The 13,403-nt window shown below is 45.9% G+C and overlaps 1 protein-coding gene across 5 annotated transcripts; it reads right to left on the bottom strand.

The window, feature by feature from the left end:
• Window positions 1–5,544: 5,544 nt before the first annotated feature.
• On the bottom strand, window positions 5,545–12,407 carry LOC133361380 (zinc finger protein OZF-like). 5 transcript variants are annotated; one of them, XM_061580307.1, is made up of 3 exons: window positions 12,351–12,403; window positions 10,835–10,959; window positions 5,545–9,131 (listed from the first exon to the last, which is right to left on the bottom strand). In XM_061580307.1, exon 3 carries the CDS (start codon window positions 9,119–9,121, stop codon window positions 7,541–7,543), a length of 1,581 nt encoding a protein of 526 aa, XP_061436291.1. In that variant the 5' UTR covers window positions 9,122–9,131; window positions 10,835–10,959; window positions 12,351–12,403; the 3' UTR covers window positions 5,545–7,540. The 5 variants fall into 5 exon arrangements, with proteins under 5 accessions (XP_061436291.1, XP_061436293.1, XP_061436290.1 ...); XM_061580309.1 differs by having other exon boundaries at window positions 5,545–9,161; window positions 10,835–10,952; window positions 12,351–12,402; XM_061580306.1 differs by having other exon boundaries at window positions 10,835–10,952; window positions 12,351–12,402.
• Window positions 12,408–13,403: the final 996 nt, after the last annotated feature.

Below are 13,403 nucleotides of genomic sequence, written 5' to 3'. Positions count from 1 at the left end.
GGATTTGGCCTTTAACAGGTAGCAAAGCATTTATTTTCAAGTAAATTTAACAAATTGCACGAACAATACAAAAACATGTCGTAATGTGACTGATGAAACATCATGGAAACATCTGAGGCCTGCGCCCAAACCAATGACCTCACTTTAACTTCTTTACTAGCTGTACTACCCGGCTTCGCCCGGGACTTGTATCCACCACGCCCGGCCGCCTTTGTCTCCCCAGTGGCGATGTTAATACGCCACACCAGTTACTCGTTTTGAGGCTGAGTCCCTCCCTCACCACTCTCCCTCCCTCACCACTCTCCCTCCCTCACCACTCTCCCTCCCTCACCACTCTCCCTCCCTCACCACTCTCCCTCCCTCACCACTCTCCCTCCCTCACCACTCTCCCTCCCTCACCACTCTCCCTCCCTCACCACTCTCCCTCCCTCAGCACTCTCCCTCCCTCAGCACTCTCCCTCCCTCACCATTCTCCCTCCCTCACCACTCTCCCTCCCTCACCACTCTCCCTCCCTCACCACTCTGTAGAGGACGTGAAACTTTGATGAATTTACCTCAGAGTCGTGTGGTGGGTGTCGAGGCCTAGCACCGTGCAGAGCCTCCGGCCTCGCCTGATTTTCCCACCCGGCTGACGCTGGGTACGGGTGCCGTTCCCCCCCCCCCCCCCGCGCTACAATAATACTGTCTAATTGCTATAATTTTATAATCTACCGACCCTATAATAGTAATTGCACACATTGTGGTGGGGGGGGAGTGAAGAGGACGTGAAACTGTGATGAATTTACCTCAGAGTCGCGTGTTAATGCGTGCGCCTATTTTTAACGGGAATTAAAAATGGCGTCCACCCCGCAGCGAAGGCGTCGCTACCCGTTGCCAGGGGCAACCGCCGTCCAATGAAAGCGGCGAAGGTGTCGCTACCCGTTGCCAGGGGCAACCGGCGTCCAATGAAACTGCGTATGGTCCGGCGACACACAGACACACACACAGACAGACAGACAGATTCGCGATTTTATATAAATAGACTAGCTTGGCTACCCGGCTTCGCCCGGGACTTGGATTCACACCGCCCGGCCGCCTTTGTCTCCCCAGTGGCGATGTTCACACACCACAGCAGTTACTCGTTTGAGGCTGAGTCGACCTTGGGGAGGTTCAAATAATCGTCACCGGTGGTGGCCGTGAAAGGGAATCGAACTCGGTTTGCCGGGTTCGTAGCGCAGCGTAGCGTTAACCACTACACCCACCGCTCCTCACACACCACACACGCACAGACACACACACAGACACACACACAGACACACGCAGACACACACAGACAGACACACACACAGACACACAGACAGCACGCTAACCACTACACTACCGTTCCCCCTACACAACATACGCGCGCTTGCTGCAGACACACACGACTTTCAGGGTGCGTACGGCAGTAAACGACTGAAATAATAAAGCGGCAATGCTGCGCGAGGAACGCCTTAGACCTGCAACACATTTGTGTAATGCGAGCGTAAACACACAAACACATACAAACACATACACACACATACACACACATACACACACATACACACAAACACACACATACACACACACAGACATACACATACACACAAACACACACATACATACACACAAACACACACATACACACAAACACATACACAATACACACACACATACATGCAGACACACAGACACACACATACATACACACACATACATACACACAAACACATACACACACATACATACACGCACACATACATACACACAAACACATACACACACGTACATACACACATACATACAGACACACAGACATACACATAAACACATACACAAAAACACACATACATACACACACATACATACACACAAACACACACGTACATACGCACATACATACAGACACACAGACATACACATAAACACATACACACATACACATGACCCCAGCTTCGCCCGGGACTTGGATGCACCACGGCCGGCCGCCTTTGTCTCCCCAGTGGCGATGTTAATACGCCACACCAGTCACTCGTTTTGAGGCTGAGTTCCTCCCTCGCCACTCTCCCTCCCTCGCCACTCTCCCTCCCTCGCCACTCTCCCTCCCTCGCCACTCTCCCTCCCTCGCCACTCTCCCTCCCTCGCCACTCTCCCTCCCTCACCACTCTGTAGAGGACGTGAAACTTTGATGAATTTACCTCAGAGTCGCGTGGTGGGTGTCGAGGCCTAGCAGCGTGCAGAGCGTCCGTCCTCGCCTGATTTTCCCACCCGGTTAAGGCTGGGTACGGGTGCGGTGTCCCCCCCCCCCCCCGCGCTACAATAATAGTGTCTAATCGCTATAATTTAATAATCGCCCGACCCTATAATAGTAATTGCACACATAGCGGTGGGGGGGGGGAGTGAAGAGGACGTGAAACTTTGATGAATTTAACTCAGAGTCGCGTGTTAATGCGTGCGCCTATTTTTAACGGGAATACAAAATGGCGTCCACCCCGCGGCCCGTCGCTACTCGTTGGCAGGGGCAACCGCCGTCCAATGAAAGCGGCGAAGGCGTCGCTACCAGTTGCCAGGGGCAACCGCCGTCCAATAAAAGTGCGTATGGTCCGGCGACACACAGACATAAACACAGACAGACAGATTTACGATTTTATATATATAGATTATCTACATTAACAGGTTAGAGCAGCCACGCAGGCTGTGTGATGGAGATTTGGTTTCAACCTCGCTGCAGCAACAGATCATCAGTTTCAGTGGGAACAGTGTTGTTGATCTCCCATTTTTGCCAGTGCATTCAAGTCTGGAGTTATTTTGGTTGTGGCAATTCTCAGGATAGATCTGAGGTGCTAATCCGTTAACTTTGATCTGTGACGGGCTTTGTTGGCGTTCATGATGCTGAATGTCTGCTCACACACATAAGTCGAGCCAAACAAAGTCAGTATCTTCTGTGCAGTCCTCCGGAGGTTTGGAAACGTGGCTCTGTTAAGTGAAGCATAAAAGTCATTCAGTTTAACAGAGTTGAACTTCTCCTTTCGGACGGAGTCAGACTGAAGATCTATCAGTTCCAACTGCAGCTCCTGTGGTGCTGTTTCAGGGTCTTGTGACAGAGGACAGGACACCAGCTGAAGTGACTGTTCAATGTTTTCGAAATCAGAGAACCTACGGCAGAATTCTCCGTGCAAGTCCTCAAGCGATTTGCTGTATTTTTTTGCGTTTCGCGGTGCCTCTTCCTGCATGGAAAGTGTGGGGAAATGAGTGAAAGATTTGTTCACAATTTGTATGGAGAACAAAGTGAGCTTGGATTTGAAGGCTTTCACATGTTTGTACATGTCGTGAACAAATTGATCTTTCCCCTGCAGTTTCACATTCAGCTCATTCATGTGTGAAAATATGTCCACAGCAAACGCAAAGTCACTAAGCCAGTTCTTGTCGCTTAGCTCAGGGAATTCGTCACATTTCCCCATCAACTCCAAAAATGCGATGATGTCCTCTTTCAGCTCCCACACTCGTAACACTTTCCCCAAACTTAACCAGCGGACACAAGAGTAAGTCCTGATGATCCGCATCAGTTTCCTCCAGGAACGTAATAAACTGACGGTGCTGAAGTCCCCTTGCTCGTATAAAGTTTACAAGTTTTACGACTGGATTCAAGACATGATTAAGCTGCAATACAGACTTACACAGGGATTCCTGATGGATGATGCAGTGAAGGAAAATAAGATCCTGGACAGGGTTTTCCTCTCACTTTATCCTGGATTCTTTTCAGCAGCCCAACATATTTTTCAGTTAAATTTGGCGATCCATCCGTCGTGACATTGACAAGTTTACTCCGACGTAGCATCATTCTTTCGATGACAGCAGATACCTGGTTATACAAGTCCTCTCCCCGCGTTGTTCCGTTCAGGGATTCCATGGTCAAAAACTCCTCTGTTACTGCAAAACTGTCGTCAATGCCTCGGATAAAAATGAGGAGCCGAGCAGTGTATTTTACGTCCGTACTTTCATCCAGTGCTAGTGAATATAACTCAAAGGAATCAGACTTTTTGTTTAATTGACTGGCTATATTTTTATCAATCAGTTCCACACGGCGAGTCACAGTCCTGCGTGATAAACTGACTTTTTCAAATTTGCTTTTGATCTCCGGACACAAAATGTCTGCTGTCTGTACCATGTATTATTTTAAAAACTTGCCTTCGGAGAAAGTGGTAACGAGTGGTAATGTTGGTGAGAAGAAGTTTTAAAAGAAAATTTTAATCGAAGTGAAGGAAATTATTGAAAAGTTTGTATAAGTAATGATTTTTCAAACTTGAATTATGTTTTCTGTGCTTAAAATGCTTTAAAAAACTGTGGGGTCTAGAACGGACTCGTGAAATTCGGAGAGAACTCGGAGTTAAGTTTTGTTGAATTACATAAAGTGCGCCATCTAATGGGGGAATTACAGGAGGAAGGTAACATTTAATATAATAATAATATTTGGACAAGTTCGGCGGGCCGGATTAAAAAGCCCAACGGGCCGTATACGCCCCGCGGGCCGTACTTTGCCCATGTCTGTCCTAGAATCAACCCACTCGCGCCTGCAACATGGCTTCATCCCAGAGGTCGCAATCGGGTACCCGTACCCTACCCGTTTGCGACCCTGGTGCGGCCGAGTATGGGTGCGGAATCAAAACCCGTTTGAGACCTCTGATTCAAAACCAAACTGGAATTATGGGGGCGACGAGTGAACATTGGAACTTTTGACATGTTTCAAACACTAGCAGGGATTTTGAAAGAGACTGAGCCAGGGCATTTCTCCCAGCTGGTGCATTAAAGCCTATCTCAGCTTTTAAAAGAGTTTGAGCATTACTTCCCAACCACAAAAGACCCCCGAACTGGGAAGGAATGGACCCGCGACCCATTTGTGAATAAGCCAGGTGAATCGACTTTGTGCTAGAAGATGATCAACTGCTTGAGATCGCAAATGAAGGTGGCCTTAAAAGTATGTTTGAGACAACTTCAAATCTCGATACGTTCTGGATTAAAGTCAAGGAGGAATATCCTGAGATTGGCACAAAAGCACTGAAAAGCCTGCTTCCATTTTCAACGTCCTGTCTTTGTGAAGCAGGGTTTTCTGCAGTGACAGCAACAAAGACGAGATTATGGAGTAGACTGGACATAAGCAACACACTTCGGGTGTCACGGTCTCCCATCACCCCCAGATGGGACCATCTAGTTACAGGAAAACAAGCTCAGGGCTCCCACTGATTCTGCATTATGGTGAGTTGTATCATTATTTCATATTACAATGTAAAAATATAAATAAAGTGCACAATAAATATAATGCGCTTTAATCATCATGAAACCATCCCCCCCCCCCCCAGTCCGTGAATAAATTGTCTTGTTACTAATTGTGATAATACATAGATTCTCGCTTTAACTTTTACTGATTATGTTTTAGTGTAATTCTATCAGGTCTCAGAATTCAGATCTTGCCAAAGAATACAGTTCTTATAATTAAGATCATTATGCATGAACTTAGGAAGGAACCACTCAGACACTTCTGTGTTAAGCAACTTTAATTTCTAAACAAAAATATAACACTCTAATATGCAAACTCTTATGCTTGGAATTGTCACAGTACTCCTGGAGATGTGCTCATTGATCCGTACATTTAACACTCAATGATTACGTTGTTAAACTGGGTAACAGAGCAATCGGTTAATTCCCCAGAGTAACGCGAGCATAGGAAAAAGTCCTTAAAAATAAATGTGATGATATTCATACGAACGTCAATAATGAAACATGTCCCGAATGAAAAAGTAGACCTCAATGAATTCATTGGTAGATTATGTAATTAACTAAACGTCTTGGAACAATGGTGTGCGGCAGAGTGCCTGCTTCAGCAAATGCTTATCAATTGGCTAAGGCTTCAATAAATTCGCGGGCAAGACTCTGTGATCAAAAGAAAGATTTCAACACAATAGTCTCCCTGTGAGTGTGTGGATTCGTAACGTATGTTTCTAAACGTTTAGTTTCGTCAATGAATTCATCGGTACAGTTAAAATTAACAAAACGAACGACTAAAATACTTCTCAAAGACCGTATCCACGTGACTCGATAAGCAGCAATGTTCTTCATTATCAGCTAAGAGTTGACGCACTCTTATGATTATTCTTCTCATTATTAGTCCCGGTATGTGTGTGTTTGGTGGTTTTGTCTCCTTGATGAATTTTTCGCGTCAAGCAGACGCTGGGTGATACGTGGCGAGTATGTGAGTGTGGGGGAGGGTCATACACACAGCTTCCTCACTCTCTCTCGCTCGGCGGCAGCTGGAGCTGCTGCCCACTGCTGGATGAAGAGTCGGCAAGACGCTCGCCGTCGGCGGTGCGCGATGATTCCGTCGTCAGATAGTGCCCGCAGCTCGTCTGCTGGTCACCGTTCCTCACTCTTGTCTTGGTTCACAGCTGGTGCTGGTCGGTGTGTGTGGGTCAAACCCACGGCGCTCTCCTCTTCCTCACGGGCGGCTGGTCAGGCTCTTTCCCCTGCTGGATGAGCCGAGTCGGCACGACGCTTGTCTTTGAAGGTGCTCGACAGCGCTCGCCGCTCGTCCGCTGGCAGCTGACACCCTTGCTCGGTGGCGCTGCTGCGCTCTCTCTCCGGCTCTGTGCTCTCTGGCGATGCCTGGTTGCGTGTGCAGCTGGTGCTCTGCGATGCTGGCTGGGTCGATGCTTGGGCTTCCACCCTTTTTCCCGGTTGATTGCTCGTCGTTGCTCGTCACTCTATCTCTCGGGCTGCAGCAGCTCGTGGGAGCTGGCACTCACTCTCAAAACTTGTAAATTGTATTCGCACACCTCTTAAACAACTGTGAAAGCTTAGTACAATACAACTTATCGCAATCCTTGACTTTGCAAGAGACTCAAAACATCAGGATGAATGTAGAATAAAACTCTCAGCGATACTCTGTCGGTCCATGCCGAACTCAGCACCGAGCATCACCTCGCCCCTCTTCTCTGCGAGACAACACCCATTGTTGATCTCGAGGCCATGCCCCGGAGTCTGCCCGTCGCAGTACTCTGTCGCTTGTAGTCTTCTGTAACTTGCAGTAGTCTCGATGTATGGGTTGTGTCTCTGTCTTTACGTGAATTTCTCTCCCCTCGGATCACCGTGTGGTTAGTCATAGGACACAACATATGCATTGTCTTTGAAACTGATTGGTCCACACCAGAGACAGCTTTCTTTAGAGCCTAGCATCAAACGGTGTTAATCCAGAGGACGCCAAAAGGCGTGCTCTTTAAGTATTTGTGATGAGATAATAAAAAACTCCCGAGTTGCTGAGGCGATTAAGCAAGCACCATATAAATGCTAATATTATTATAACATAGTGAATGCTTGGGAGCTTATTGGCTCTCGCTCCTAGTTAGAGATCTACCCAACCCACAGGTCCGCAAATACTGACCGCTCTTACTCTGCAGGTTGAACCTAGGAATGGAGTGTTCAACTTCACGTTATTTTCATTAAAGGCCTGTGACAAATGTGAATCTATTGGAGCTTCATTGTCTCAAGCTTACACATCTACAGGTTCTCCATTTGACTTTGTATTGTCTAAGAAGTCCACCCACACCTCCACTTCCACAAACTGCTGGGAGTTGCCTCGCTCTGCCTCACAGTCATCATTCTCCTCCTGCTTCACGTTGCCTCCATTGATGTTAAGGTCCGATTCTGGAGTTGAATGTTCATCTTCACATTTTACCTTCACTTCTTCGCTCTTCACTATCACCTCTTCACATTTCACCTTCGCCTCTGCAATTTTCACCTTGATACATTTCATAGTGTCCAAGCTGGAATTTACTTCTGGTTCTTTTTTCAGGAGGGATGGGCTCATTGCAGCACTTTGACTTTCACAAATCGATTTCAGACTACACTCCTTGGGGGTCTTCTGATGCCTGTGTGTTCTCTGGTGTCTATGAAGCTGTTGTGACTGTGCAAACGCCTTCCCGCACAGAGTGCACTTGAAGGGTTTCTCTCCTGTGTGTGTTCTCTGGTGTATTTTAAGATTTGATGAATGTGAAAATGCCTTCTCACACACACTGCACTTGAAGGGGTTCTCTCCTTTGTGCATTCTCTGGTGGATTTGAAGATAAGATGAACTTGAAAATGCCTTCCCACACACAGTGCACTTGAAGGGTTTCTCTCCTGTGTGTGTTCTCTGGTGTTTTTTAAGATAAAATGAACTTGAAAATGCCTTCCCACACACAGTGCACTTGAAGGGTGTCTCTCCTCTGTGTGTTCTCCGGTGTTTTTTAAGATAAAATGAACTTGACAATGCCTTCCCACACACAGTGCACTTGAAGTGTTTATCTCCTGTGTGTGTTCTCTGGTGTATTTTAAGATAAGATGAACTTGAAAATGCCTTCCCACACACAGTGCACTTGAAGGCTTTCTCTCCTGTGTGTGTTCTCTGGTGTTTTTTAAGAGCAGATAAATCTGAAAATGCCTTCCCACACACACTACACCTGAAGGGTTTCTCTCCAGTGTGCGTTCTCTGGTGTATTTTAAGATAACATGAACTTGAAAATGCCTTCCCACACACAGTGCACTTGAAGGGTTTCTCTCCTGTGTGTGTTCTCTGGTGTTTTTTAAGATAAGATGAACTTGAAAATGCCTTCCCACACACACTACAATTGAAGGGTTTCTCTCCTGTGTGTGTTCTCTGGTGTATTTTAAGATAACATGAACTTGAAAATGCCTTCTCACACACAGTGCACTTGAAGGCATTTTCTCCTGTGTGTGTTCTCTGGTGTATTTTAAAAGAAGATGAACTTGAAAATGCCTTCCCACACACACTACATTTGAAGGGTTTCTCTCCTGTGTGTGTTCTCTGGTGTTTTTTAAGATAAGATGAACGTGAAAATGCCTTCTCACACACAGTGCACTGGAAGGGTTTTTCTCCTGTGTGTGTTCTCTGGTGTATTTTAAGAGCAGATGAATTTGAAAATGCCTTCCCACACAGAGTGCACTTGAAGGGTTTCTCTCCCATTGGAAATCTCTGGTCCTGTGTAAAATTTCCAGTAGAATCCATGCTGTTTGCATACTGGTCCCATTGTTGTCTTTGTCTACCGAGCCGCGCTGAGTGCCTTTGCTCCATCAGACCAATTCTGCAGAGGAAGCATCAGAAGAAGCATCAGCTGCAGACAGAAAAAAATGTCCACACCATCTTCATCAGTATCGAGGCACAGAGGAATGAATATATACACAGTCACACATGACTTACAATTTGAGTAAATGTTGTGGTTTCGCGCTTCAACACACCGGTGGGCTAAAGCAGTGAACTAATTTGTCTTTTGTCAACGTGACTTTTTTACTGATTGGCCGTGTAGGGTGGTGGAGGGTTATGACACATTTATAAATAACGCGATCTAAACCCAAAAACGTTGATTATGAATATTGGTCGCGAAAGCCTACGTGTTAAGCAAAATTCAGCTAACATAGCAAAGGCTGTTGGGAATAATACTATTTGTATTATGCATAAATGCACAAATAAATGTTCAATCGTGACTTTAGAGGTGTGAAGTCAGGCTCAGATTTTCTTGAATGCTTGGATGAACAGATCTAACTTCAGCAGCATATGTGCTGTTAATTTCCTGTTTCCATTCCTCCAAAAAGTTCCAGAGAGAAACTAAAATAAACTATTGTTTTGATTTAACCTCCATGTTCAATAGTGAATATAATTTACTGCAAATACAAACTTGACACTGTCACACACTGGCATTGTAAAAAGTGGTGGTGTGTCCAGAACCATTCCTGGCCGCCTTCATCGGCTCAATATTGACGCTTCCTCCCTTCACCATGTAATTAATTTAAGATCAATCAACATAGCAGAGGCCCACAAGCAGTTCAGCTTTCACTTATCAATCATGTTTGCTGGCGGTGATAATCAAACTAATTGTTGAGTTCCTAATGCAGTGAAATAACTGCACCACAGCTCCCCACAAAGATAAACTCTTAAATACACATACATTTCACATGCATCATTAACATATGTAGTGACATAAGAAGGGAGGGGCTGCTGGGGGCTCTGGGATCCCAGGTGAGTCCAGACGCTTAAGCCTCTGGGCGCCAGGCGCTGGCTTCCCAGGGGGTCCAGACGCTTAAGCCTCTGGGCGCCAGGCGTTGAGTTCCCAGGCGCTTAATCCCCTGGGCGCCGCCAACGGGGGGGGGGGCCTGTGTGTGCTCTGTGGGATGTCTGGTGGCGCACACGGCCCCACCCCTCGTTGGATCAGGCATAAAAGGAGAGCTCCCTGGACGATCGGGGCCCAGTTGTAACTCAAGACCCAAGACCCACGACCAGCCATCTGAAGACCCTGGGATGCTGTGAGAGCCAGCGCTGGGACTCTGGAACTCCCGACTCTACGACCTTGTGAGGGCGAGTTCCGGAGCGTAGCCAGAGGAGAGTAGCTAGGCTGTGTACCTAGGCTGTAACAGAGTATCAGGACTGTTGGAGAGTTGGAGTACTGTTGGAGTGTTGTATTGTAATAAAGAAGTACATCTACAAGTGTCTCCGGAACCCGTTACACATATATAAACAAAAATCCACCATTCATGACGAATTGCAAGTCACCTTATCCCAGTGCTAATGCCATGATAGGTGCAATTTAAGGCCATGTAAGTATGGATTCCTTGTCAGCAGGTAATGGGAATGATCCAGGTGTCAAGGGATGACTGACAGATGAACCAGCTGCGCTCCCCACTGTCTTGCTGGGTTTTAGGAACCCAGCGTACCACGTATTCATGATGGCGTCGCTCTTCCGACCTCATCGTTGTTGCAGAGAAAATATATATTAACTGCCCTGCAGCATACCTCACGGACCTCCTTCACAGAGGCCAATCTTGACACTGCCGGCACCAGTCATTGGCAGGTCCGATCACCTCTACATCCTCCAATCTCTCCTCTGGCCAATGCCATGCCTGTTCAGCCCCTAATATCTGGACAAACAAAAGATGCTTGAGCATGCAGTGTCTGGGAATGCGGGATTCATGACCAAACAAATGCAGCCTCGCCTGCGAAAGAGACTCAAGATTATATTCTATATTGACATCTTCAGGATCTGTAAGCTTCTAATACAAAATAAGTCTGGTTGGATAGAGGATGAATCATAGGCAGGACAGCCTTCATGGTATAAGCCAGCAGAGATGGTAATTTAAATAAGTTCATATTCTGAATCCACATAGTAATATCTGTGGCCAAGAAGAATCACAGCTTTATTCGTTAGTTTCTAAAATGCTTGTCCTGGTGAGGGTCGCGGTGGCAGCATGCTGAGAAGGGCAGTCCAGGCCTCCTTTTCCCTGGCGACAGACTCTAGCTCATCCTGGGGAATTCCCAAGCATTCCCAGGCCAGCCGAGTGACATAGTCCAGCCAGCATGTCCTGGGCCAGCCCTGGGGTCTTCGACCCAGTGGGACGTGTCTGGTAGAGATCCAGGGGAAGTCTATTGGGGGGCATCCTTACATATATTCTATATTTATATCACCGCTAGAGGCAGGCAATCAGGTATGAAAAACAGCAAGAAAATTTTCAAGAATTTTCCAAAAATTTCTTGCTGTTTTTCACACCTAAAGTCATGTAGAAGAAAAACAATAAAAAACTAAAAAAATTCTCACGACGTTTCGACTGCAACACGAGCAATCAGGTGTGAATTAACGCAGCAAGAAAATTTTCAAAAAAATTCCTAAAAATTCTTGCTGTTTTTCACACCTCGCCACGTAGAAGAAAAACAATGAAATAAAAAAAATGCTCACGACGTTTCGACTACAACACGAGCAATCATCGTCAGGTGTTAAAAACACGGCAAGAAAATTATCGAAAATTTTCAAATAAATTCTTGCTGTTTTTCACACCTAAAGTCGTGTAGAAGAAAAACAATAAAATAAAAATATTAAAATTCTCACATTTCGACTGCAACTCGAGCAATCATCGTCAGGTGTGAAATCCACAGCAAGAAATTGTATTACTTTATTATTTCCCTTCTACGTGACTTTACCGAAAGAACCACTAATATCTTAACACCTGTTTTAGTTGCCAGAAAAGGGGAAAAACCTCTTCTTATATGTTGCTACTGGCAAAGGAGGTCCCATGAAGTAGTGAGCCAGATGAAGACGAATTAAACTTAAGCAGAGGATTAAAGCAAATGCAATCAGGCGAGGGCAGGAGGCAAGGCCCCGCGTGGCTCGGCCCCGCGTTGTAATGTTCAAACCTGGATATCGATTCCATACTCGCTGCTACTCAATTGATATCCCTACGAGAGACGGAGAGAGGCTCTACCTGGATAAACAACAACCACCACGACAACAACAACCACCACGATGTTAACTTCTCACCTCGGATCTGTAAGAGCGCGCGCGGTGTAGCAGCTTCCCGCTATAAAGTGACGTCACGCGGCAGCAAGCGGTGACATGACGTAACTGGCGGGCTTTGAACACAATCCCCTCCCCCAACGAGCGGCGGTGTAACTGAATAAATTATGTTAATGAGACGGTCTCATGTGTAGTGATGTGGCGTCGATGTTGAACTTGTCGCAATGAAATAGCGATATTTATGAATAAATTATGTTAATTAACCGCCAGTTGATAGTTTCAGTTTGATTTATTAGGAACTAGCGGTAAGCATCCGGCGTTGCACGGGGGAAATATTTATTGAAAAACTTCTCAAAAAACTTAAAAACATAACATCGTATTCATAAAATTAATACAAATTTTTATAAAATTTTTATTTAAATAAAACCCAACGCGTGGTGGAAAATAAACTTGCGGCTCGCCCGTCAAGATTTGATTCTTTAGATAGCGCAAAGAAATCGAAGGTTGTAGATTTATTTAGAATCGGCCAATTCCCGTTTAATCGATACCACAAACGCTCAGCAGATATCGATACTCGCCACAGACTTCATGGTCATTCCCCCCCCCCCCCAAAATACAAATGTTTATTTTTTAAGAATTTTTGCATGGTGTACATTTTGCAAAGTACTACATGGAAAATTTCAAGTTTGTTGCATGTCGGGAAGTACGCTAAACATTTTGAACAGACAACACATTCACAAATTTTCCTTTTATATATAGAAGACTAGCTTGACTACCCGGCTTCGCCCGGGAATTGGATTCACCACGCCCGGCCGCCTTTGTCTCCCCAGTGGCGATGTTCACACACCACATCAGTTACTCGTTTGAGGCTGAGTCGACCTAGGGGAAGCCCAGGACCAGTAAAAATAATCGTGGTGGCCGTGAGCGGGAATCGAACTCGGGTCGCCGGGTTTCGTAGCGCAGCGCGCTCACCACACATCATCTTTAAAACACAGACGTGAGATGGCTTTCTAAAGGTAGATCACTGGCCAGAATTTTTGAGTTGCGAGAGCCACTTCAGAGATATCTTTTAGAAAA

This window comes from Lethenteron reissneri, chromosome 72, assembly GCF_015708825.2.
Source record: "Lethenteron reissneri isolate LAM-NWPU_2019-01 chromosome 72, ASM1570882v1, whole genome shotgun sequence".
In the NCBI taxonomy this organism is placed as follows: Eukaryota; Metazoa; Chordata; class Hyperoartia; order Petromyzontiformes; family Petromyzontidae; genus Lethenteron; species Lethenteron reissneri.
This window is presented reverse-complemented; position numbering and strand designations above follow the sequence as displayed.

Bases quoted from the DNA above. Each gene is read 5' to 3' on its own strand.
- LOC133361380 (XM_061580310.1), bottom strand. From the start codon at position 9,121: ATGGAGCAAAGGCACTCAGCGCGGCTCGGTAGACAAAGACAACAATGG.